This window comes from Peromyscus californicus, unplaced genomic scaffold (assembly GCF_007827085.1).
Source record: "Peromyscus californicus insignis strain IS unplaced genomic scaffold, ASM782708v3 Scaffold_11__1_contigs__length_118956290, whole genome shotgun sequence".
Lineage (NCBI taxonomy): Eukaryota > Metazoa > Chordata > Mammalia > Rodentia > Cricetidae > Peromyscus > Peromyscus californicus.
In genome coordinates, this window is record NW_026294402.1 from 34,071,369 (window position 1) to 34,096,349 (window position 24,981).

Below are 24,981 nucleotides of genomic sequence, written 5' to 3' on the forward strand. Positions count from 1 at the left end.
TTCTTTCACCCAGAATCATTCTCCCTATAGAGATATAAGGATCACTCAGACATTAATGAATAATTATCTGTGTTTCATAATATTACACTTTATGTTACTTCATTTAGGTCTTATTTAGTGATATTGGTGAAATGATTAAGCATCTCTCCCACACACAGGCCTAGGAATACAAACATTAGCATTCACAAATACGTATAAGAAAAACAAGAAAATGTCTTTGTTTTAGTTTGAGGGCATCATGAAGTCCCACAACTACATAAAACATACAAATGTGTTATTCTCAACATTTTGTGTGTCAGGCCTGCTGTGGTATAACTCACAGATCTTAAATCTCAAGGTGCAAACCAGTTATATAATCTTACCTGAGGGTCAGAATTTTACTCTACACTAGTACAGCTGTTGATAGAATATAGTTTGGTACAGTTTTAGATCTGAGCTTCTGATTTGTATAATGGTTCTTAGCAGATTCCGCCACTCTAGGCTTCTAGAAGTCACTCTAGGACCTATACAATTCTATGCATCTGGTCATGACACAACATGGCAAGTCCTTTTTCTGCTACCTGGAGAGTCACTTTCCCTAAAACAAAATGTGATACAAGATAATCAGTGAAGTAAGTAATCTCCAGCCATGTTCATAGCCAGGTACATATTTGGGAAAGCATGATTATTCAGGGAGAGTTTAGTAATTTGTAGTAATCTTGGAGTCTAGAGTTCTACCTACCAGAATCATTTTTCTCCTTTGGATTCCCACAGAAACTTCAAGAACCAAAATTGCTGACATTAGTAAGTATCATTGAAACCAATGGTATATTTCAATCATTTGATGTTAAATGTGTTTTTAACAATACTGATTCTGTCTCCCTGACTGAAAAGATGCAAGCAAAAATTGGCATTCAGTCTTTGCTCAGTGAATGACAGTGGAGCATACAGGACTGAGCCTTGCTGAAGTACTGCAAAGTTGCCTCTTCTGGATCTTAGAAAGGGAATATGTCAGTTCTGGTGGAATCCCATAGACCTCCCAGTTTGACATTACACTCTTAAAGGCTTTGTTCCTGCCGATTTAGTGATGCCCCATTACTGCCTGCTTCTCAAAGAGTCTCTCTAGAATCTCCAAGTCATGTAAGAATATCAGGTGCCCCATTACACAGTAGGATTACATACAACATCCCCTATGTCCAGAAAATAAAAGGCTTCATACATATTAAATCCCTGATTCCTCTCTATTTATGTATCATTAAGAAGATCAAATTCTCTCAACCACAAAATGCTGAGTAAGAAAGAGCTTTCTGTTATACATATGTTATACTAGGATTCTGATTCCTCTCTGATGCTGGCTTTTTTAGAGACGATGTTTTATCCACACCTTCTTTCCTCATAGTCCTCAAACAAAAACAGTGCTCTAAAAGAAGGAAATGATTCTGTCAAGTCTGTGTTGCTTATTCAACAACCTATGACATAAAATTGAAACCAGTGCAAACAGAGAGGCCCCACACCACTCAATCATGGTAATATTGTGTATGGCTAAGACTGAAATGATTATTTTTACTTGATACAAATTATTGTCTAGAACTAACAACTATTTTTTAGTTGTTTTAACTCTACTGTGTTGTGAATTGACTTGTGAAACCATTTTTCACTAAGAAAGAATAAAGGATCTGCTCTTAGAAGATTCCAGATAAAATGTATCTTCTCCACAAGGAGTTTGGCTTTGGCTACAGGAAAGTTGTCTTTTTAAAAATATGAGAAAAAATAGTAGAAACCAGATTATTGAAGTCACCACGATGACCATGAGGACCCCCCCTCAATCGGGGGAAATAGAGCTCTGAAACGTCTACTACAGCAACCAGACCCAATCACAGAGAAAATACATCCAGAGTTGATAGAGAAGAAAACATCCATGAAGAGAAGTATAAGGCAGCCTGACATCCCAGCGGGAATCTCAATCAAGGTCAGTGTTTAAGTTACATGGCTACTGTAACAACATCAGTATTATTTGAAGTCCTGCAGTTATTGCCTCTATCTATTGACCATGTACCTGCCCATGTATCTCTCTAATTAGTGAGAGAGACCAGGCAGCTAAAGTTAGGACAAAGTCTAAGAATTTACAAATGTCATTGATGAATGTGAATACGCACACTAAAAGGAAGAAGGAACTGAACAAAAAAACAAGTTAAATTCACTCAAGAACATCTATGAAGTATGGTGCATTTTAGTAGCAAAACATACCTGAGCTTTTCCAAAACTGTTTCACCTTCTACGTGTTATGGAGAAGCACTAATTTTCATGGTATCATATAAAGAGATACTCTGAGATGCGAAAAAGATGTCCTTTTCTAATTAGAATTCAAGCTAATTAATTCAGAGACTAGAAGCCAGCATGACTAAATGTGCTTGATTTCAGGTCTCAAGGGATGGGGTTGCCCTGGGGTTTCCACGTTCCCTTGATGAGCAAAAATACATCAGCAAGACATGAAGGAAAGGCTTTTTGTAAACATGCATGTCTCTCCTCAGAATATCTCATGTCTTGCTGGATCTTTCCAGTGCCTGTTCTCCACTTAAAATTTCCCAAAGTCTAAGTGAGCATCACTTGACTGCTGTCTGAAGCCGCATGCCACTGTTTCTTACACCGTCTATTGTCATCAACTCAAGCATCGCACATTCCTAACATTTGTGTGGTTTTGAAGGTTCCAGGGAATTCTACCAATGGATTCCAACATGGATATATGCTTCCCTGACACTTGAAACTTACTACCTTTCACTTATATAAAAGTTTCATGTTCAAGCATCTTCCAGACACAACAGAGCTGATACACTTAGGAACTCCCAGACACTGACAGCATGCACAAGAAAGACCTCCAGAGATGGAGAAGTGGACACAAAGTCCCATCCCTAACCAAGAAGCTATTTTCAATTGATAGCTCTGGTGAAAATGAATAGCAGTTTTCTCTAATCTTATCAGCAACACCGCAGGGCAGGCCCCACATCCAGAAGCAGTTTGCCAACACAAAACAGACTCCATGGGTTTTTCCTGTGCTCTTTGTTTTCTTTTGATATGTTCTTTTTTTTTGTCTTGTTGAGGCTTTGTGTTTTCTTTTTTTTTATTATTATTGTTGTTTTAAGAGACAGAACATAGAGTTGGGTGGGTAAGGGAGGTAGAAAAGATTTGGAGGAGGAGAAAGAATATGATTAAAAATATTGTATATATATAAAATTTTAATAAATTTCAAATTAAATAAAATTTAATGAAGTTTGAGGTTCTAAGGTATTCTCCCTTTTAGATCTTTATCATACTAAAAATGGGTGATTTTTCTCCATAATTAAAAATTGCAGCTATAACTATTTCACTAACTGCAATGGTTTTTGATCAGTTAAATTCAAATATATTCATGTTTATTTTAGATGTATTAAATTCTGATTGATGAAAATGAAATAGAAAATTTGCATTATATGATTTAATAAATTTGGTCTGACACATAATTTGTCTGATTAGGCTCTTTTGACTATTTGCTTCAAAATAATACTATCTAAACAAATATCATAGGGATTACCAACATAAGCAATCAAACTAAACTGGGTGAATTTTATGTCTACATTTTGAGATGTAGTCAAAATGCATTCTTTTTTACATAATCACCTCAAAATAACTTATTAAAGATGCCCATCTTTCCCTGATGCCCAGCAGGCTATCGTTGTCAGGTGAACATGTAACCTGTATCTTTACTCTCCTTTCTCCTATAGTTTTTCAGACCTCACACAAGCACTATTCTGAATTGTTAACAATCTTTAATGAGTTTCTTTTCAAGTTGTTAGAAGCTGTGAATTATCTCATTTCTTCTTCTCTTTAAGGTTACCATGACAACCTGAGATCTTTTAAATACACAGGTGGAAGCCACCGGTCTAAATCAATGAAGAGTATGTGGGAGTTTAATACCCCAATATGTAAGCACAATCAATCCTCCATTTCTTTTCATTTATATTATATATATATATATATATATATATATATATATATATATATATAAACTATTTTATAAGATCCCGTTGTTGTGGTCATATTCATTTTTATATTTATATTTATAGCCAGGTATTTCCCACCCTGAACATTATTGAATGTTTAGGCAATATAAATGTTGTTCTGGGGATATCCCATGGATTATAGTGTTTATCTGGATTCTTGACATACAGCCACGGGGTGCCATTACCCATAACAATCAACAAGATCTCCACACAATGCCAAATCATCCTAGTGAGGCAAAACTACCCCTCGTTGGAAGTTGTTAATCTACATATCTAATAGACACTTGATTTTTAAAAATATTTTAAATTTCATTTTTTATTTTTATGTGTATAACTGTTTTGTCTTCATATGTGTATGTGGACCATATACATCTTGATGCTGGTGGAGGTTGGAATTGAGTGTCAGAGCTCCTGAAACTGAAGTTATAGACTGTTGTAAGCTACCATGTGTGCTGGAAACCTACCTAGGTGCTCTCCAAAAACAGCAAGTGCTCTTAACCAATGACCACTTCTCCCACATAAATACTTGGGTTTTATTATATCAATTCTTAATAAATATAGTCAAAATAACAGTTTCATAATACATTTTATAAATATTTCTAGATCATCATTAAACCATTGCTTTAAAACATATATTATGTGTTTACACAAAAGTATTATTTCAGTCAATTGTTACATATTTAAGTAGCTTCCTATTTCTGCCTATCAGAACATTAGCATCTCTAGAAATACAAATTTGTATAAATATATAATAATCACACATACACACTGTATATTATATATTATGATATATTATATATTGTATTATGTTTATATGTATTATATGTTGTATTATATATTATGTTGTATATTATGTATATATAGCTTGTTTTTAATACATTAGCCTTACTAAAATACAAAGAGAACTAGTAAAAGAATTAAAATACAAACTTGAAGAATGACAGTCTCAGGATAACATGACCTCTGAGAATTGCTGCTGCTTCTGAACAGCAGCACAATGATTGCATACTCTTAAACTTATTTGCATGACAAATAAGCCTTGCAAAAGCAACATATGAGCTCAGGCTAAAGAAAAACAATTCAGCCTTCACATTGAATCTTGACCACATCACAATGTTATTTATTGTTTGTTTGTTTGTTTCCAGACAGGGTTTCTCTATGTAGCCCTAGCTGTCTTTGAACTTGCTCTGTAGACCATGCTGGCCTCAAACTCAGACATCCACCTGCCTCTGGAGTGCTGTGATTAAAGGTATGCATGACTACCACTTGGCACAATGCTACATTTTAAAGATAAAAATAAATAAATCTTTGGGAGGGAGATCATAGATAAGAATATGAGCATATTTGCCATGTATGATAGATATAAATGTAACTTCTAAGACCATTAAAAACATAAACCGTGTAATCCTGAGAAGGGGATTTTAAGCAATGATTTAAAACTAAGTTATATTATTGATGTTTTAAAAATTAAGTGCCTCCTTCACGGTATCACTGTTTTTAAGAAAATGCTATTTTGTCTTTGAGCTTCATCAATGCTTTCTTCACCTCCTTGTTCCTCAGGGTGTACACAACAGGGTTGAGTAAGGGTGTCAGCACAGTGTAGAAAACTGTCACCAACCCATCTACAGCATCCCTGGAGCCTGGCCTCAGGTAGATGAAAACACAAGGCACAAAGAAACAGAGGACCACGATGCAGTGCGAGGCACAGGTCTGGAAAGCTCTATGTCGGCCCTCTGAGGTGCGGATCCTCAGGATGGAGCAAACAATAGACACATAGGAGAGAGAAATCAGAAAAAAGCAGCCCGATGCCACCACCCCAATGTTCACAAAGATGACCATCTCAATGGCTGAAGTATCTGCACAGGCTAGCTTGAGGATGGGTGGCCCATCACAGAAATAATGCTGGATCTGTTTGGGTCCACAGTAGGGCAAATGGAAAATCAATGACGTCTGGACAGCAGAGTGCAGGGATCCAGTGAGCCAGGTGCCAGCAGCCAGGAGGGCACACACTCTCCCACTCATCATGCTGCTGTACCTGAGTGGGTAACTGATGGCCAGGTAGCGATCATAGGACATGACTGTATAGAGGAAACACTCAGTGCTACCCAGGAAGTGGAAGGAGTAGAACTGTGCCACACAGCTGTAGAAGGAGATAGCCCCGCCCCCTGGGGACACCAAAGTCATCAGCATTTTAGGCACTGTGACTGTGGAGAACCACATGTCAATAAAGGAGAGGTTGGTGAGAAAGTAGTACATGGGTGTGTGGAGGTGGGAATCCACCCTGATCACCGTCAGGATGAGGAGGTTGCCCAGCACAGTGAGAATGTAAATCACCAGGAAGAGTGCAAAGAGTGTGATGTCCAGGACTGGTGGGTGGGGAAGGCCTGAGAGGAAGAACGTCGTCACTAGGGTCACATTGGACATTTCTTCTCATCTTTTGTTTATTTCAATTTGCACGTAACTGAGAACTGAGAATCACTTCTCTATGTGGCCACTGTATTAGCCATGACAGATAATTCTAAAGTTTACTCAGTTTTGTGCATTTCAAAGCTTCTTTGGTAAAGACGATGAAATGATTTCAGTTTCTCTTTTCTCTCAAGCATAGGCATGTAGAAGGAGACACAGAAACATGCACACACCAAAAAGAGAGAGAGAAAAGAGGACAGTGTTTTATTACCTTTTTATTGGTATACATTTTAGCTTTCTGTTACTGTAACAAATAGCTGAAACAGTTTAGGAAGAAGGGTTATTGCATTTGATTGGCTGGCCTCATTTCTTTTGTGTCTCATCAAGCCACAGCATTATAGTAGTAACATGGCAATACTATTTATCTCATGACCAGTATATAAAAGAAAGAACATGGGGAAGGGTGCAGAGATCCAAAAATCCTCTTCTAAGGGTGTTTTCTCTATGATGAGAAGCCCTCTTAGCTAGAAGCCACCCCTTAAAAGTTCCCATTACCTTGTCAAGTCTTTGTGTGGACACTTATCTAACCCAACCACAGCCATTGATATAAATTACAAAAATTTGGTGAATGAAGTGCAAATATGGTAGCCATACCATTTCTTATGAATCAGATCAGTTGTGTATCTACTCAAGGTATCATGAAAGTTTAATAAAGGAATTATTTGGGGAATAAATCTCATCTCCAACCCTGGAACTTCTTACACCACTATTGAGATTGCTAATAGAACTTCATTCCTTACAGTTTCCAGGGTGAGGTTCTATGTTCTTTGTGATTAGTGGCAGATGTCTTTGCTCTAGGATTCTTCAGGCAAACCTGAGTGATAAAAAGTCATAGCCACCTGGATTTTTATAACATGGAAGTTACATTTTCAAAGCTATAAGGACAACCACTTCCCCATTACTGTGACAAAGTGTTGAATGATACAGTGCAGTCAGTGCAGTGGTACCCCATCACACTCATGACACTCAAGCATACTGAAGGGAAAGATGGTTGTGTAGGAAATATATACTGCTTGGCAGCTTTCTGGAAATTCTACCTCTCTTTCTCTATTTTCTCTCCAAAGTTGGTGTAAAAACTTACAGAGACAAGAATTTAGTTGCTGTAGTGAGTCTTTCTTAAGTTCACAACAACCTTAAACCATGCTCTGTTACCCTCACCTGTCACCTGGCATTACTAATATCACATCCCTGAGAAGTCACATTCAGTACATAAGATGATAGATGTGTAGAACTTAGTATAGCACTTTGGCATGTGATAACTGCTTAATTACTAATAGCCAATCAGTATACTCTGCAGAAACCTTACAGAATTGCCTTATTTGAACTTACAGAAAGAATAGGTATACTATCTTTGTGTTTAAAGACAATTCTCAATTTCAAAAGTAGTTTTTCAGAAAGCCTTCATCCTCACCACTGCTGTTGGTGCCCACATCACTCCTTGATTATCACAGGGCTTCTCTACGGTCTCTCAGAGTTAGCAATAATATCATTCAGCCTCCTCAGTGAGAGTCCCTACACCATTTCTCATGTCCTAGAAAATATTAAACCTCATACATGACTTACAGCCTGTCCTCATCCAGTTGATAATCGTCTATGAGGATCTAAGAACATCAGCTTCTTATGTGCTGTACCAGGTAGGATCTATTAGAAAGAGAACAGTTCCTGCAATTCACCCTTCTAACCTAGTTTTCTGAATACTTTGTGACTTCAACTTTCTTAAGATCACATTGTATCCTAATTCACCTCCTGTTTTCCTTAAACACAGACAATGCTCTCATGAGAAAGATTTTTGTCAAGTCTATGCTGCTTCTTCAAAACTTACCACCTGACACAGAAAAATGATACCAAGGCAGTTAAAAGAAATTGATGTCAAGAAAAATTGAGATCTCAAACAGCTGAAATGAAGTATAATTATTTTTACTTAATAAAAATATGTCTGTGGTTGTTAATATCTATTCATTGATCTTGAAATAATGATAGTTAATTATTCTGTGGACAAAGATGGTGAAAGATGCCCACCATTTAACAGAAATTGGGATCTGCTACTAAGAGACTTCACATAAAATAAAATTGAGTTTTAGCCTCAGGGAATGTGGTTTCAGGAAAATTAAAGCTTCATTTTTTTTCAAAATATGAGTTAATAGAGATAGGATTGTTACAATCATCAATTTTAATTCAGGACTCATTAAAGGGAGGAAATATAAGCATAAGATTTATACTGTATTAACAGAATGAAATCACAAAGAGAACTTCAGTTTTAGGTTTGATGAAAAAATGTTTTATCAGGTTAAACATTTTATCAGTTTATATCCATGGCTGGAATCCCCATCAGAAAAGTTAATATTCCACATGCTTGAATGTTTTAACAACATGGCCACTATGTGTAACCATCCTCTCTGTCTGTCTCTCTGCCATCTCCTGTTTACATTATCTCTATCTACTTACCTGTAAATCATCTAATAGGGATACTACCTAACTAAAATTAGATGATGGTCAAGTAACATTGCTGTATATAAAATTAAATTTAAGAAAAGTGAAAGCAGGAGAAAATTTATTAAACTTACTTAAAACTCACCTTACAAGATATGGTTTATTGCAGGAGAAAATTCATCTGAATTTTTCCTCCAAATGGTTTTCCTCCTATGTGCTGTAGAGAGGTACTAGTCTGTAAGCTGTCACTCACAAAACTGATACACCAAATTTAAAAAAAAAAAAAACTGGTCCATTTCTTATCAAGAGCTAACTAGATGTGGAGACTGGAAATCAACATGACTAAATGAGCAGGTGTTTAACTTGGTTGACATTGTTCTCTGACTCAGAGGAAGAAATTGAGTTTCCATATTCCCTCACTAGGCACAAAAACAGGAAGTCACCAAGGAATGTGCATAGGCACATTTCCCAGTGCATTTCTTACTTTACTCCTCCTGGGAAAGCCTGTCTCCTTCCTTATCCCTAGGAAGGGAGAAGCTGGATTGCTATTTTTTTTCTCTCTCCTGCGATGAAATCTTACTTGCTCTTGAACACTGTTCAGAATCTGGATGGTCACGGCTTTCTGCACACTCCAGTTCAGTATCATAGTTTCTTTCCCCATCTTTATACCCAGATAAAACATCTAAATTTTCCAAATGTTGTTGTTATGACTTAGGATATTAGGGTTACTATTCCCAAAAGAGTGCCTACAGATCATAATGACTTCCCAATTGTATGTCATAATCATATGTTACCTATTCTGTATCACTGTTTTCACAAACCTAAAAACTGCTTGTGCTAGCTTCTCTGTAAATTGTCTCATAAGGGACTTCCTTCCTTTCTTTCTTTAGAGTACTAGTGTTTTTCTTTTTGGTTCATATGAGCACTTTTTACAAATGGAAAAATACTAATATTGTCATCATTTAAGTATTGTTGTTCCCATGTATTTTTTTTACTATTCTGGGAAATTTTATCTAAGGATTCCAGTACAGTTTCAAAGTTGGTATTTTGTTTTACCAAAGTTTACTCTTGCAAAAACATTTATCAGTTTTCTCTCACAGAATATTTAGTACTTTAAATGACTATTCTCAATTACTTATTTGGTTTAATTTTACTTTAGATTTTATATAAAGGTGGTTCTATTTCCTACATAATTTTGGATTATGCTTGGCATTAGTTCATTAACTGGTGTGCTCTTTTAGAAATTTAAGTTTCCAATTATGGTTTCCTTTCTGTAAATCACTTGATGTGTTTCATCTGTTACATTAAAGAATAAACTGCAAAAGCTTCCTTTCATAGTGAAATAGCTGAAGTACAGTGCTTAATTCCATATGTTTATCCTTTTCTTCCTGTTATATCTTTACCTAAGTATCATAAAGGCTGGTGCAACTAATGCTACGGTCCGCATGTGATTGATTTTCTGGTGTGTACTTTGAGAACCAGGGTCAAGACTTTTCTCACTTGAAGTTCCACATAACCCAAAATAATCATTTGAAGAAGACTGCCTTTCTCTACCACACCAAGCACCAATTTGCTGTATATATCATTCTGTATAATTGCTCCTCTGCATGCTCCGTTTTGCTATTTTTCCATCCTCATTCAAGTGCTAGCTCCTTAGTGGGTTTCTACATGTAGGTTAGGGACTTTTATCTTTTTTGCTTTTAATTTCTCTAAGACTACCTTGATCAGTCATGTCATCTGTTCCATTTCAATGTGGTGTGCACTTTAAGATCCACATCCTCATGTGTGTAGAACTGAAGTTTTGGTAATACTTCAAATCTATACAACTTCAGTAGAATGGATTCCTTTCAAATGTTGAATTTCCCCTCTATGAATACACCACAGCCCTCTGTGTCATCAGCAACTTCTATATTAATCTCAAAAGTACTTTGCTAATTCTATTTTCATAGTGTTAGTCATCTTTACTTATACTAATGTCCTGGTCATCATCAGAATTATTGGCATTTTAGGCAAAATGAGTTTCCTGCGGGCTGTTCCTGCACTGTGAAAGGTTATGCTGCCCATGCTCATGAAATTTAACATCTCCACAAGTTACCAAATGATCTTAGTGATGCAAAACTGAGCCCAGAATCAATGATCCTTAAGTTGAATAGATACATTATATTTCATGTTGAACCTTCACAAACGTAGATGAATATAACACATGAGAAATATGCTTGCAGAGCACAAACACATATGTTACCATAGATTGCAGAGTAACTCCCTGCTTGTACATCAATCAATTTTCAATCAACTCCAGCAGTTTTTTGTGTCCATTTTTCACTATTCAAAATCATGTTGCAACAACTGTCTAGAATATGTGTTTTCATATACTAATGTAACTAAAGATACTATTATGAAGCTTTATTTGTCAAACAATTACACATTATACACTTTTCTCTTTCAGCACACATTTTGATTTGTATATACATAATTGATCACACACACACATACACACACACACACACACACACACACACACACACACACACACACACACCTTGGAGTAGAGTTTCTGAGTTCTAAGAACTGCCTATGATGGCTTTAATTTATACCCCTAGTTTGTTAACTAAAGGTTTGTTAATAGGGCTTGAAGGTTCCACTTCCTCCTTATATGGCTATAGCCAACATTTTCGTTTTAGTCCTTTGGTGGGTATAGACCAGTGTTGAATTATGTTGTTAAAATTCTCATTTTCCAAATAAAAATAAAGCTAAGAATCTTTTCATTATTTAAATTTGTTAGGCGCTATTATGCATGGCATCCTTTTTTCCATAGGTATTTTTTCTTGCTGTTTATCATTACTGTTCATGACACAACAATATTTAAACAGGAAAATACAAGCTTTGGAGTGAGAAATAATATTCACAGTACTCATATTTGACAAAGAGTTGAGTTCCAGACTATGCTGTGTCCACAGATCAATAAGAGTCATCCTTCAAATGGAAGACTAAGCAAAGAATGTGCATTAATAATTCACAACAGAACAAAGCTAAACAGTATCACAAAGTATATTCACTATTAGTTGGTGTAGTACAAAATTTCTAACAGGGTGGCTGGGAAGATAGCTTATAACACTCTTGAAAAGCACTTGGATAAAGGGTTGCTTCGTAACTTTGAAGGCCTGAGTTTGGATGCCAGCACTGATGCACTGCAGTCTCAGTGCTGAGAGGCAGGTACAGGGGGATTGCAGGACTCAATGACCAGCCAGTCTAGGCAATAACTGAGCTCCAAACTCAGTGAGAGAGCCTGTCTCAAGAAATAAAGTGGAAGCAGTAGAGGAAGCACCCTACACCAACCGCTGGCTTCCACAATAGAGCACACACACAAGCACACACACAATAAAACATGCACAGGCAAAAATATACCACATGTACATTCATGAGAAAGAGAGACAAAGACACTCTTCTACAGTATAGAGTTATGTCATACTTGCTACAGTGTCACTTTTATTTTTAGGTTAGGTGTGACTGGTTTTTTTTTTTAAATCACCATCATCACCTAACTTTATACTAATAATCTGTTTTACATTCTTGTGCCCCTTTCTCTATGTTCACAATAGCAAAATTATCTTTTTTTGCTTTAGAAAATGGTACAGGATTAACCACACTTCTGCTCTTGCCTTCTCCACCAACTAAAGTTATCACAGGAAGACAGTCAATATTTAAAAAAATGTAGCTATAGTTCAGTTTTCTCTACTGCTATTTAATATTTCATGGTGGTATAATACTTTTACTTATTCAACTTTTTAGGGTTGAGTACTTTATTTTTTTAAATAAAGTTTTTTAGTAAGAGATTTTCTATTCATTTTACATATCAACCACAGATTCCCCTGTCCTCCCTCCTCCCGTCTCCCAGCCTTCCCCCCTAACGCACTCCCCATTCCCACCTCCTCCAAGGCAAGGTCTCCCATGGGGAGTCAGCAGAGCCTGGTACATTCCGTTGAGGCAGGTCCAAGCCCCTCCTTCCTGCACCAAGGCTGCACAAAGTGTCTCACAATAGGCTCTAGATTCCAAAAGGCCGGCTTATGCACTAGGGACAGGTCCCGATCCCACTGCCTGGGGGTCCCCTATACAGTTCAAGCTAAACAACTGTCCCACTTATCCAGAGGCCATAGTCTAGTACCATGGGGGCTCCTCAGCTATTGGTCCACAGTTCATGCATTTCCACTAGTTTGGCTAGTTGTCTCTGTACTTTTTCCAGTCATGGTCTTGATATCCCTTGCTCATAGAATCCCCTCCTCTCTCTCATCGATTGGACTCCTGGAGCTCCACCTGGGACCCGGCCATGGATCTCTGCATCTGCTTCCATCAGTCACTGGATGAGGGTTCTATGATGACAGTTAGGTTATTCAGCCATCTGATCACCAGAGTATGCTAGCTCAGGCACCTTCTGGCTATTACCAGTAGTCTATGGTGGAGTCATCCTTGTGGATTCCTGGGACCTCCCTAACACTCTGTTTCTCCCTATTCCCGTGGTGTCTTCATTTATCATGGTATCCCTTTCCTTTCTCTCCTACTCTGTTCCTGTTCCAGCTCAAACCTCCCACCCCCTAAACTCTCATCTCCCAACCCTTGCCCTCCATTACCCTAGCAACCCCCAGTTTGCTCATGTAGATCTCATTCATTTCTCCATCACTGGGCAATCCGTGTGTCCTTCCTAGGGTCCTCCTTACTAGCTAGCCTCCCTGGAACTGTGGGTTGCAGTCTGGTTATCCTTTGTTTTATATCTAGTATCCACTTATGAGTGATACCTTCTGAGTCTGGGTTACCTCACTCAGGATAATATTTTCTAGTTCCATCCATTTGCCTGCAAAAAAAAAAAAAAAAGAAAGAAAGAAAGAAAAGCGAAGGTAAAGTTGCAGGAGATGTGGTCAACAGAGTGCTGATTGTTTATCACAGGGGCAAGCAAATGTTTTATTTGAAGGACCAGATATTAATTTATCATTTCCGGACCATATGGTATCTGTTGTAAGTACTCAAGCAAATAAACAAATTTTGTATTTCACAAAAAAGTACTTTTACTTATTCAATCATCTTGACTTGGTTTTCCACTGTTTTGCCATTATAAACCATGTATCAAGCACAAATACTTAATTGAGTAAATTTATGTACTTATGCTTCTACTAACAATATATTCCTGAAATGGAGTTTCTAGACCCCAGTGTCTGTATATCTAAATTCATAACAGGAAATAGTCTTACTTATAGAGAGTTTAAAATACATAAAGCCTAACAATATGAATAAATACCCCCCCTTCAAAATCGGTGATTGTTCACCATAAAGTTTTTTGTTTCTCTCAGAAAATCCCACTTATTCTTTCTTTAATTTTTAATATTTATAGTAATTATTAGTTTGTTTGTATGAGGCATGTGCCTGCCTTGGTACAACTTGGTGAATTTGGTTCTCTGCAGTCACCTGTAAATGGATTCTGGGAAATCAAACTCAGATCATCAGGCTTGGGCAGAAACATCTTTACACACTGAGCAATCCAACCAGCCTGCAATCCTACTCACTGTTACCTAGATGGCCCTACTTCCAGTTAGGAGACTCTTATCTACCTTCCGAGTCCGAGATGTCCTTCCCCTTCCTCCATGCTCTCCTTTCCTTCTACTTATCTTCTTAAGACAAATTTTCTCCTGCCCTGTTTTTCTTTTCTTTTTTTTTCTTCTATTTCAAAGTGTAAGAAAATACGGTAGGGTCTCCTTGAGTCTCCCCTCCTTCCTTCCATATACTCACCTGTGTAGAAAATCAAATTACTGGAGGTCTAGAGTTAACAAACTAACAATTATTTAGTTTCCCAAATAGATAAACATCTGTCCTAACTTCGGAAGACCAGAGATCCACACCAGAATTTGAAGCCAAAGCCTCTTGTACAATCAAATGTTCCCTTTCCTCATATTATTCTTTTTAAATGTGTACTTTCACCTGGAATATTAGATGTAATGGAAAGATGATGTGGCTGGAGTCCTAAGTCCCTCCCACCTTACTTTCTATGTGGAACGATCTACCAGCAATGATAAATTTGATTTATACTTCCCATAATCAGGAAGTAAAGAAAATAATATTCATGCAATAGGGAAATAAGCTGATAATCACAAACCAAAGTACTTGGTGTGATTCCTTAATTACAGAATAATGTATTCAGAAACAGGCCCAATGCAATGTGTTAATTCACAAATACGTTCCTGAAAAGTGGAGTAACAATTTCTTTAATAATTAAACTATGTTAAACACTATACAAAATATATTTTAGCAAATTTTTGCTATCTGTAGTTTGCCTTCTCTAGTTCAAAACTACATGCTTGTCCATGCCTACATCTGAATGAGTTCATGTCATCTGTCAACATAGACTTAAATAGGATTTAATTCATTCAATTGTATGACATTAACTTTTGGAGACAACCTTACTTGCCGTAATCCCATTTCTTCAAGAGTAGCATGGTATGTGCTCTGAGTCACCTATCCAAAGGCCCTCACAGTCCATCTGCTTTCATCCTGATAACCAGACACCACTCTGCCCCTGATGGTGTGACATACTCTAGTACAATACCCTAGTGATTGACTCCAAGTTAAATTTGAATGGCTCATTTAAAGTAATTAATAAGTGGCATTGGTTCAATACCCGTAGCTTTAATATTCTTTCAGCTTCCACCCAGACTTTCATGGAATATGTGAGCAATTCAGAATTATCTGAAGTTTCAGGGTGAGAAAACTAAAACCCAGAGAAGAGGAAGGGGCCTCTCATGGATTACCAAGCACCTGCTCTCATCAGGATCCTGTGCTACAGGGACACTACTGGCCACTCAGCAAATTTCCAAAGGGTCTTCTGTGAACAAAGCCCAGTGAAATTTATTTACGCTTGGTAGTTAATTGCCCCCAATGGAAAAGGCAGAGTGAATCTCAGCACCCCCTTAACTCCTACCCCATTGAGACTGTAGGAAGGAAGAACCTGATTAACAGGAAGGAAGAACCTGCTTAGCAGAAAACAAGACTCCAGAGGCCAAAACCAAGGGACCCCACTGCCCATAACATCACGTAGGCTATAAGAGGGGAAGCAGAAAGAGCACAGTTTCACAAGCAAGAAGGGTCACGGCCCATAAAGCTGCAGAAATGGGCCTCCTTATGGAGCAGCAACATGCAAGAAGCTGAGGGAAACAGCTGGCCTCACTGCAGATTCTCATCCAGGCAGAGGTCATCAGCAGGCTCCAGGAAGAGCAGGGGAGGGAGAGGTATAGTAACGGGGATCCTTTGGAGATGCGACTTTATTAAATGTTACAGGTGTTGGGAACAGAGGAGACAGGTGAGACCTAAAGCATTGCATATGACAGGAGAGTCTTTGAGTGCCATTTAGCAAAGGTCAGTCTTGTCTTGGAGTTTTCTGATCCAAATGCTCTTCAAAGTTTATCTTAAGGTACATAAAATAATGATGAAGCAGTTACATGGACCCTGATGTCCTCAGTCACAAGCCTTCATGAACACTGTACAGATCAGAATGCTGGATACTGATGATGCAGTGTGCAAACTTGTCACTGAGAACAGCAATGTCTGTGACAGTCCAGAAAGTTGAAGGATAAGATTTGCAACAACCATTAACAAAAACTGATAATATACTGCCATACAAGTTCTGTGTTCTTACTCTCATGAAAAAGTAAGACAAGTAATATTTTCAGTCCATGGGCGACTATAACTGAAACTTTGGAAAGCAAAACTGTGGACAAGGAAAAATCGTTCATTAGTTTTAGCACTGAGATGTTCTCTGCAAGCAAATACAATCTCCATCAGAGGGGATGAGAGGGGAAAAATGACAAGGAACAAGTGAGTGATACAGAAGAGAGAGGAGGAAGAGGGGGGAAGAGAAAGAGAGATAGAGAGAGGGAGGGGGAAGGAGGGAGGGGGAGGAAGGCATGGGAAGAGGGAAGGGAGAAAATCTTTTCTGTGCCCGTTTGGGAATACTGCAGAATATATGTGTCGTGGCTGGAGACTTCACAAGAGCATTAAGCCTTTCTTTCCTTCTGTCATCTTCTGTCAGATGTGACTGTCAAGGACATGCAAAGCGGCAACCAGACTTCTGTGTCTCACTTCATTCTGGTGGGTCTGCACCACCCACCTCAGCTCGGGTTCCCCCTCTTCCTAGCATTCCTTGTCATCTACCTCCTCACTGTCTCTGGCAATGGGCTCATCATCCTCACTGTCTTGGTGGACATCCGGCTTCACCGGCCCATGTACTGGTTCCTATGTCACCTCTCCTTCTTAGATATGACCATTTCTTCTGCGATTGTACCAAAGATGCTAGCTGGCTTTCTCTTGGATAGTAGAATTATCTCCTTTGGGGGCTGTGTGATTCAACTGTTTTCTTTCCATTTCCTGGGCTGCACCGAATGTTTCCTTTACACACTTATGGCTTATGACAGATTCCTGGCCATCTGTAAGCCTTTACACTATGCTACCATCATGACTCGCAGTGTCTGTAACTACCTAGCTTTGGGCACCTGGATTGGAGGAACCATCCATTCACTTTTCCAAACCAGTTTCATATTCAGGCTGCCTTTCTGTGGCCCAAACCGAGTTGACTACTTCTTCTGTGACATCCCTGCCATTCTCCGTCTAGCCTGTGCGGACACCACCATCAATGAGTTAGTCACTTTTGTAGACATTGGCTTCCTGGCCCTCACGTGCTTTATGCTCATTCTCACTTCTTACGGCTACATCGTGGCTGCCATCCTGAGAATCCGGTCTGCAGATGGGCGTCGCAATGCCTTCTCCACCTGCGCTGCCCACCTCACTGTGGTCATCGTTTACTACGTGCCCTGCACCTTCATTTACTTACGGCCTGGCTCACAGGAACCTCTGGATGGGGTGGTAGCTGTCTTCTACACAGTCATCACTCCCTTGCTTAACCCCATCATCTATACACTACGAAACAAAGAGATGAAGGCAGCGTTGCGGAGGCTGGGGGGCCTCAAGGAGGTGCAGTCTCGCTGACTTCATCCAGTACAGGTCTATCGTATACACAAGCACGAAGACAACCGACATTGTGCCAAACAGGAAGAGTTAGAACAGAAAAAGAAAGGAGGATTGGTGTGGGAAGGAAAGGACTCCTTGTTAGGGAAAGCAGGAGCCTAGAAAGTTCCACATTGTAACCCCTTGGTACTCATGATTTTCCATGTCATCCTTCAGCACTATGGAAAATCAATCAAAAATCCCAATGGGCAAGGGCGGCTTCTAACAGGAAAGTTGTACGGTAAGTATAATGGTCACATAAAGGCTGTGGCATCATCTATGTGTGCATTTTAATTTCTAAGTCCCATGTTGACACAAATAACCCACATGTAAACTGTCAGATTTAACCTTGGCAAGCAAACCTTGTGTTAGTTAAGTATTATTGTCAATATCATACAAATATGGAGGAACTGAAATTCAAGGAAGCAGGAAGACTTTCCCAACTCTCTTCTTTCTGTGTTTTAATTTGACAAACAAACTCCAGTGTACTTGAACATGAAGGGGGCAATGTCACTTAGATATGAAGAGCCTATTGCATGTACACTGTCTGATGAGTTGAGTAGATACAGCTTCTGAACTTTCATAGGACTCTACTTTGGTAAAATTTGGGTAGGTGAATCGAGGAATAGTTTCCTTGTCATAATCATAAAGTGGATCATTCTGATCTTCTGTGGATATAAATAAAGCAGATTGTTAGAAATGGTGGATGCATGCTTGTGTTGATACACTCCTCCATTCATTACAGAGATGTAGAGTATGCATGTGGGGAAGAACTATTGGGGGTATATAACTGATTGCCAGAAAATATTCAGTGACCTGAAGCTCATCCTAGTGCCTTTGTGTATAAGAATGTGGCCAGCATCTAAGGGAAGGGTCCTTCATTGGCAGGACCCTCCCCACCCCCACGAGCACTGAATATACTTTCTCTGATTTTCAGAAAGTACATGGTCACAGACAGTCCAAGAAGATATCTGTATTTTGCAGACTCAGTTCAATTGTGATCTCTTTTTAAAGCCTAGGATGATGGATGAGGGAAGAGTACTCATAAGAAATGTGTGTTGTCATGGAATTCCCTCCCAAAGTTAAACTTCAAAATCTGCACGAATGAGCAATGTGATTCAATTCAGCACTAATTTGTTCAATATATCTTCAAATCAATGGCATTATTGTTTATTCTAAATGAGTTTCTAATCTTCAGACCAGAAATACATTTACATATAGGGCAAAAAGTAAAAATAAATTACCAAAATGATTAAGAAATGGTTGATACAATTCATCATATACTAGATACTGCTTAGGAACTGATGAAAAAAAAAGAAAGATCGTTTGGTTTGAACTACAAAAATGACTTCCTGGGAAAATATGGTACTGTAGTTTTTTTAAGACCTAGTTAATTGAAGAAGTACACAAGTTTTTCATATGGTGGGAAGAATGTCCTACATGTAACAAGAATAAGAATGCTCTAGAAAAATTGATCAACTCTCTGAAGAAGATTAGCCAAAGATAGTTGCATACTCTTTCAGGTTAATATACACAACCACAAATCCAGAGGGAATCATCACACTCCAAAGACAAAATGGAGGCAAATCATAGGTAATAATGCCCATGGGCTAAATCAACCCTACTGCAAACACAAAACCATCACTGCTCATCAAAGCCAATTATGAACACACCCCACAACATTCTGAACAAACCTCTTAGCCATTTTACATCTAATGAAGAAATATTCTGTGCAAACTCATCGTTTTATGAGGAAAAGTACCACACAAAATCCCAAGAAACAAATATATTCTGTGTTCACAATTGAGAAACATCTTATTCACACTATTCACTGGGAAGAACTACCTAGGAATGTGTTTTAACTTTCACCTCTTGAACGCCGGGCGGTGGTGGCGCACGCCTTTAATCCCAGCACTCGGGAGGCAGAGGCAGGCGGATCTCTGTGAGTTCGAGGCCAGCCTGGTCTACAGCGCGAGATCCAGGAAAGGCGCAAAGCTACACAGAGAAACCCTGTCTCGAAAAACCAAAAAAAAAAAAAAAAACTTTCACCTCTTGAGAGGATCCTGATGTAAAATCTGGTTTGAGCTTATCTACCCTTAAAAATGAGAAAAAACCAAGCAGAGGAATAAAAGTAGTGTTAGCCTGTGCAGCTGTTTCAGCACTAACAAATGCAGATGTCATACTTAAATGTTACTTAGAATTTCAATAGTATGTTCTGGCCTCTTTTGACCCTTCAGTTTCATATTTTCAAACACATACACATCAATATATGTGTATGTATTTATATCCAGATTTTACTAATATAGGTTTTCTAGTAACAAACTTCCTTAAATAGAATTTTTAAATACCCTTAAATATACAAAAGGTTATTTTGTCAGTCTTTTCTTCTCATTATTTCTGTTTTATTGCATTTGCTTAGGTTAATTTCAGAATGTTTTCTCAAAAAGTAAACAAACAAAAATATTTCAGTCCTACTCTCTGAGTTCATGTTGTCTTTAGGAACTATTGTCAGAAAAGGATGCTCTTCACTTTCTATCGACTGTGTCCTTGAGCATGGAGAAGCCTATTCTGCAGGTCAAGTTTTCCTCACACTTTACCAGACTGGCTTTCTCAGGGGCAATATACTATTTCTTGCAACTGGATAGCATGTTTGACAAAAGTTGTTTGTTTCTATCAGCTCAAATCATGTTTGTGGTGATTTTAATGTTTAGTGCTTGAAACTCTGATAATTATTATTTTTAAGTTCTCTGCAGGACACTTTATCTTACCACACTCCATTTACTCCCCTTGAGATTCATTTTCTGTAAAACAACATTTAACAAGATGATTTTTCAAGTTATTCTGTATTTTGAGAATCAAATACCCTGTAACTACTCCAGTCCCACTCTGTCCAAGAAAGCTTCTGATGAAAGCTTTCAAAACTGGGTGCAATGATGAGGAGTGTTCTTGAGAAAGAAAAAAACTGAGCCTACTAGAGAAAGATCAAATCTCTTGAGCCAGACATGGCCTCACCTACCATTTCTATCCTCTATGACATAGGTAGCTAAATGTATCAGGTCTGATTTTCTTTGCTCAAAGTTTTGTTTCTATTTGCATTTGTTAGATATTTTACTCTATTTCATTTGTTTCAAAGAAGCATTTGTGAGGTTGTAACCGTTCTGGTTTAAACTATATAGAAAGGCTGTTCATATGCATGAACCAGTCTGTATTTGAATAAGCTTTCCTATGCAATAGTAATAGTCTCACACTGGAAGGGTCATGGAAAAGTTAATAGAATAATTGATTGAGAAAAACTGTAGTGTCATCTTATGTAATATACTGCCTGGTGTTATGATACTAAGGTCCATTCTATACAGATTTTTGTTTCCATTTTTGAAATACAGAATTGATTATCCAGTAAATGTACATTGCATATACCTACTATAATGCATATCAACTCTTAAAATATTTAACTATTTTTAAATTACAGATGAGTAAAATTTAAATGTGTAAATTTGTATGTAGTTCCAAATAATTTACCAGGCTACTTGGCTTACACTAAACTTACAAATAAATATTCTCCCTCCATCCAGGATCTATACCTGTTCATGGTACCACAAACTATTCATTACCACAAACCTCATTATTAACATATTAATTGTGTTTTATACATTTATTTGATGTAAGATTTACTCATGTTATATATGCACTTTGTTAATTTAAAAAAAAAAAACTCACCACCTGTGCAAACATCTCTACCACCAAATTTGAGAACTTTTCTACCACTGTATTCAATTCAATCAATCCTTGTTTACACACAGCTCCAGGAATTCACTAATCTACTTTTTTTTTTCTGGTTTTGGAAATGTCTTTTTTTTTTCATTTTTCTTGATTAAGAATTTTCTACTCACTCTACATACCATCCACAGATCCCATCTTCTCCCTCTTCCCACCCCCAGACCTCCCTCCTAAGCCACCCCACATCCCCCAAATCAAGGTCTCCCATGGGGAGTCAGCAGAGCCCGGCACATTGAGCCTAGCCAGGTCCAAGCCCCTCCCCTCTGCACCAAGGCTGCGCAAGGTGTCACACCACAAGCACTGGGCTCCCAAAAGCCTGCTCATGCACCAGGGACAGATCCTGATCCCCTTGTCTGGGTGCCCCCCAAAAAGTTTGAGCCAAACAACCATCTTCCCTATCCAGAGGGCCTAGTCCAGTCCCATGGGGACTCCACAGCCACTAGTTTACAGTTCATGGGCTTCCACCAGTGTGGCTGGTCATCTCTGCATTTCTTCTTATCAAGATCTCAAAATCCCCCGTCTGCAGAATCCCTCCTCTCTCTCATTGATTGGATTCCCGGAGCTCAGCCTGGCTCCTGGATGGATCTCTGCATTTGCCTACATCAGTCACTGGACAAAGGCTCTTGTAGAGCAAAGGACACAGTCAATAAGACAAAACAACAGCCTACAGAATGGGAAAAGATTTTCACCAACCCCACATCTGACAGAGGGCTGATCTCCAAAATATATAAAGAACTCAAAAAGCTAGACTTCAAAATACTAAACAATCCAATTTAAAAAATGGGCTACAGAGTTTAACAGAGAATTCTCAACAGAAGAATCTCAAATGGCTGAAAGACGTTTAAGGAATTGCTCAACATCCTTAGTCATCAGGGAAATGCAAATCAAAATGACTCTGAGATACCATCTTACACCTATCAGAATGGCTAAGATAAAAACACTGAAGACAGCTTATGTTGGAGAGGATATGGAGCAAGGGGAACATTCCTCCACTGTTGGTGGGAATGCAAACTTGTACAGCCACTCTGGAAATCAGTATGGCAGTTTGTCAGAAAATTGAGAATAAGTCTTCCTCAAGACCCAGCCTTACCACTCTTGAGCATATACCCAAGGAATGCTCAAACTTACTACAAGGAAACATGCTCAACTATGTTCATATCAGCACTATTCATAATAGCAAGAAACTGGAAACAACCTAGATGCCCATCAACTAAAGAATGGATAAAGAACATGTGGCATATATACACAATGGAGTAGTACTCAGCAGTAAAAACAATGACATCATGAATTTTGCAGGCAAATGGATGGAACTAGAAAATATCATCCTGAGTGAGGTAACCCAGACTCAGAAGGACAAACATAGTATGTACTCACTAATAAGTGGATACTAGATGTGAGGGAAGGGATGGCCAGACTGCAACCCACAGCTCCAGAGAAGCTAGCTAAAAGGGAAAGACCCTAGGAGGGACACATGGATGGCCCAGTGAAGGAGAAGTGGATGAGATCTACATTAGCAGACTGGGAGTGTGGGGGGGTAGAGGGCAAGGAGTGGGGGATGAGAACATAGGGAAATGGGAGGGTTGAGCTGGAACAGGGACAGAGTGGGAGGGCAGGGAGGGAGATACCATGATAGATGAGGACATCATGGGAATAGGAAGAGGCAGGATGCTGGGGAGGCTCTCAGGAATCTACCAGGGTGACCCTACCTGGGAGTGCTGGCAGTGGTCTAGAAGGTGCCTGGACTGGTCTACTTTGATGACTGGTCTAATGAACACACTAATCTACTTTCTATTTAATGGATCTGTCATCATCATACCCTACATACACACACACACACACACACACACACACACACACACACACACACACACACACTCACACTCACATTACAGCATGTCATTACATCATTTTTTATAACTGTGCAGTATTCTGCAACATAATTGCCACATTTTGTTCATCTATTCATCTGTTAAAATGTTTTTCTATATCTTGTTGACTCTGAATAGTTTATTTTTACTTTGTTTGTTTGTTTTTAACATGACAAAATAAAAATATAATAAGATAAAGCAAAACATCAAGGCTGAACAAGGCAACCCAACAGAAGAAAAAGAGCCCCAGGAACAGGCACAAGAATCAGAGACCCACTCATTCACACACTAAGATCTCATCTATTTCCTCTTCGAGGGTGATCCATGCATCCCTCTTAGTTTCCTCCTTGTTACCTAGTTTCTCTAGGGCTGTGGATTGTAGCCTACTTGTCCTTTGCTTTGCATCTGTTATCCACTTATGAGTGAGTACATACTGTGTTTGTCTTTCTAGGTCTGGGTTACCTCACTCAGAATGATTTTTTTCTAGTTCCATCACTTTGCCTGCAAATTTCATGATGTCATTATTTTTTTTACCACTAATACTCCATTGTGTAAATGCACCACATTTTATTCAACAATAGAAACCCTAATATGCAAGCCAAGTCTCTCATTACAGAAGAAAAGACATTAGAATAAACAAGCAGAGACAGTATTTGATTAGAATCTGGAAATACAAGTATAAATGCACAGACTTTATTATTTATACCAATAGCTACAGAAGTAAATATAGATGAGGATATACCAATGGGTTGATACTCATACATGTATTTCCTATTTCCACAGAGAAAAAAAACTAGAAATACAAGCCCATGTATTGTAGCAAGTAGAGTGCACCATTCTGACCTTTGGTTTGTGATGGCGTTTCCCATTAAAAGAACTTTTGAAGTGTCATTGAGACTACGGTTGTGGCAGTAATAATATAAAAGGTGCCTAGGATATAACAAAGTAAATTGTGACAGGACATAACCAAGTATGGAGAAACTGAGAAATGTCAACAATTGCATGTGTGTTGCACAAGTCTTAAAAGGTCTTATTAATAAAAATACTCAGAAGCCAGATATTGGGGTGAATGCTGAAAGATCAGAGAAGCAGAACAAACCACAGCTAACCTCACCTTTTCAACTTGTCACCTGATCCTGTTTCCTCAGACTGGAAGCCTCTGAGTCCTCATCTGAATGGATCTCAGCTGAACTGCTGCTAGAATTCTAAAATCTTAAAAAGCCTCTAGTTTCTGGTTTCCATGCCTTATATACCTTTCTGCTTCCTGCCATCACTTCCTGGGATTAAAGATGTGTGTCACCACGCCTGGCTGTTTCCAGTGTGGCCTTGAACTCACAGAGATCCAGATGAATTTCTGTCTCTGGAATGCTAGGATTAAAGGCGTG

The 24,981-nt window shown here is 38.5% G+C and overlaps 2 protein-coding genes across 2 annotated transcripts; one reads left to right on the forward strand and one right to left on the reverse strand.

Annotated features, from left to right (window-relative positions):
- Positions 1 to 5,513: 5,513 nt before the first annotated feature.
- LOC128103898 (olfactory receptor 10G9-like) lies at positions 5,514 to 6,440 on the reverse strand. The gene has a single exon (XM_052728569.1). The coding sequence runs from the start codon at positions 6,438 to 6,440 to the stop codon at positions 5,514 to 5,516; it is 927 nt and encodes a 308-aa protein (XP_052584529.1).
- Positions 6,441 to 16,976: 10,536 nt separating this feature from the next.
- On the forward strand, positions 16,977 to 17,933 carry LOC128102672 (olfactory receptor 10G6). The gene has a single exon (XM_052726658.1). The coding sequence runs from the start codon at positions 16,998 to 17,000 to the stop codon at positions 17,931 to 17,933; it is 936 nt and encodes a 311-aa protein (XP_052582618.1). The 5' UTR covers positions 16,977 to 16,997.
- Positions 17,934 to 24,981: the final 7,048 nt, after the last annotated feature.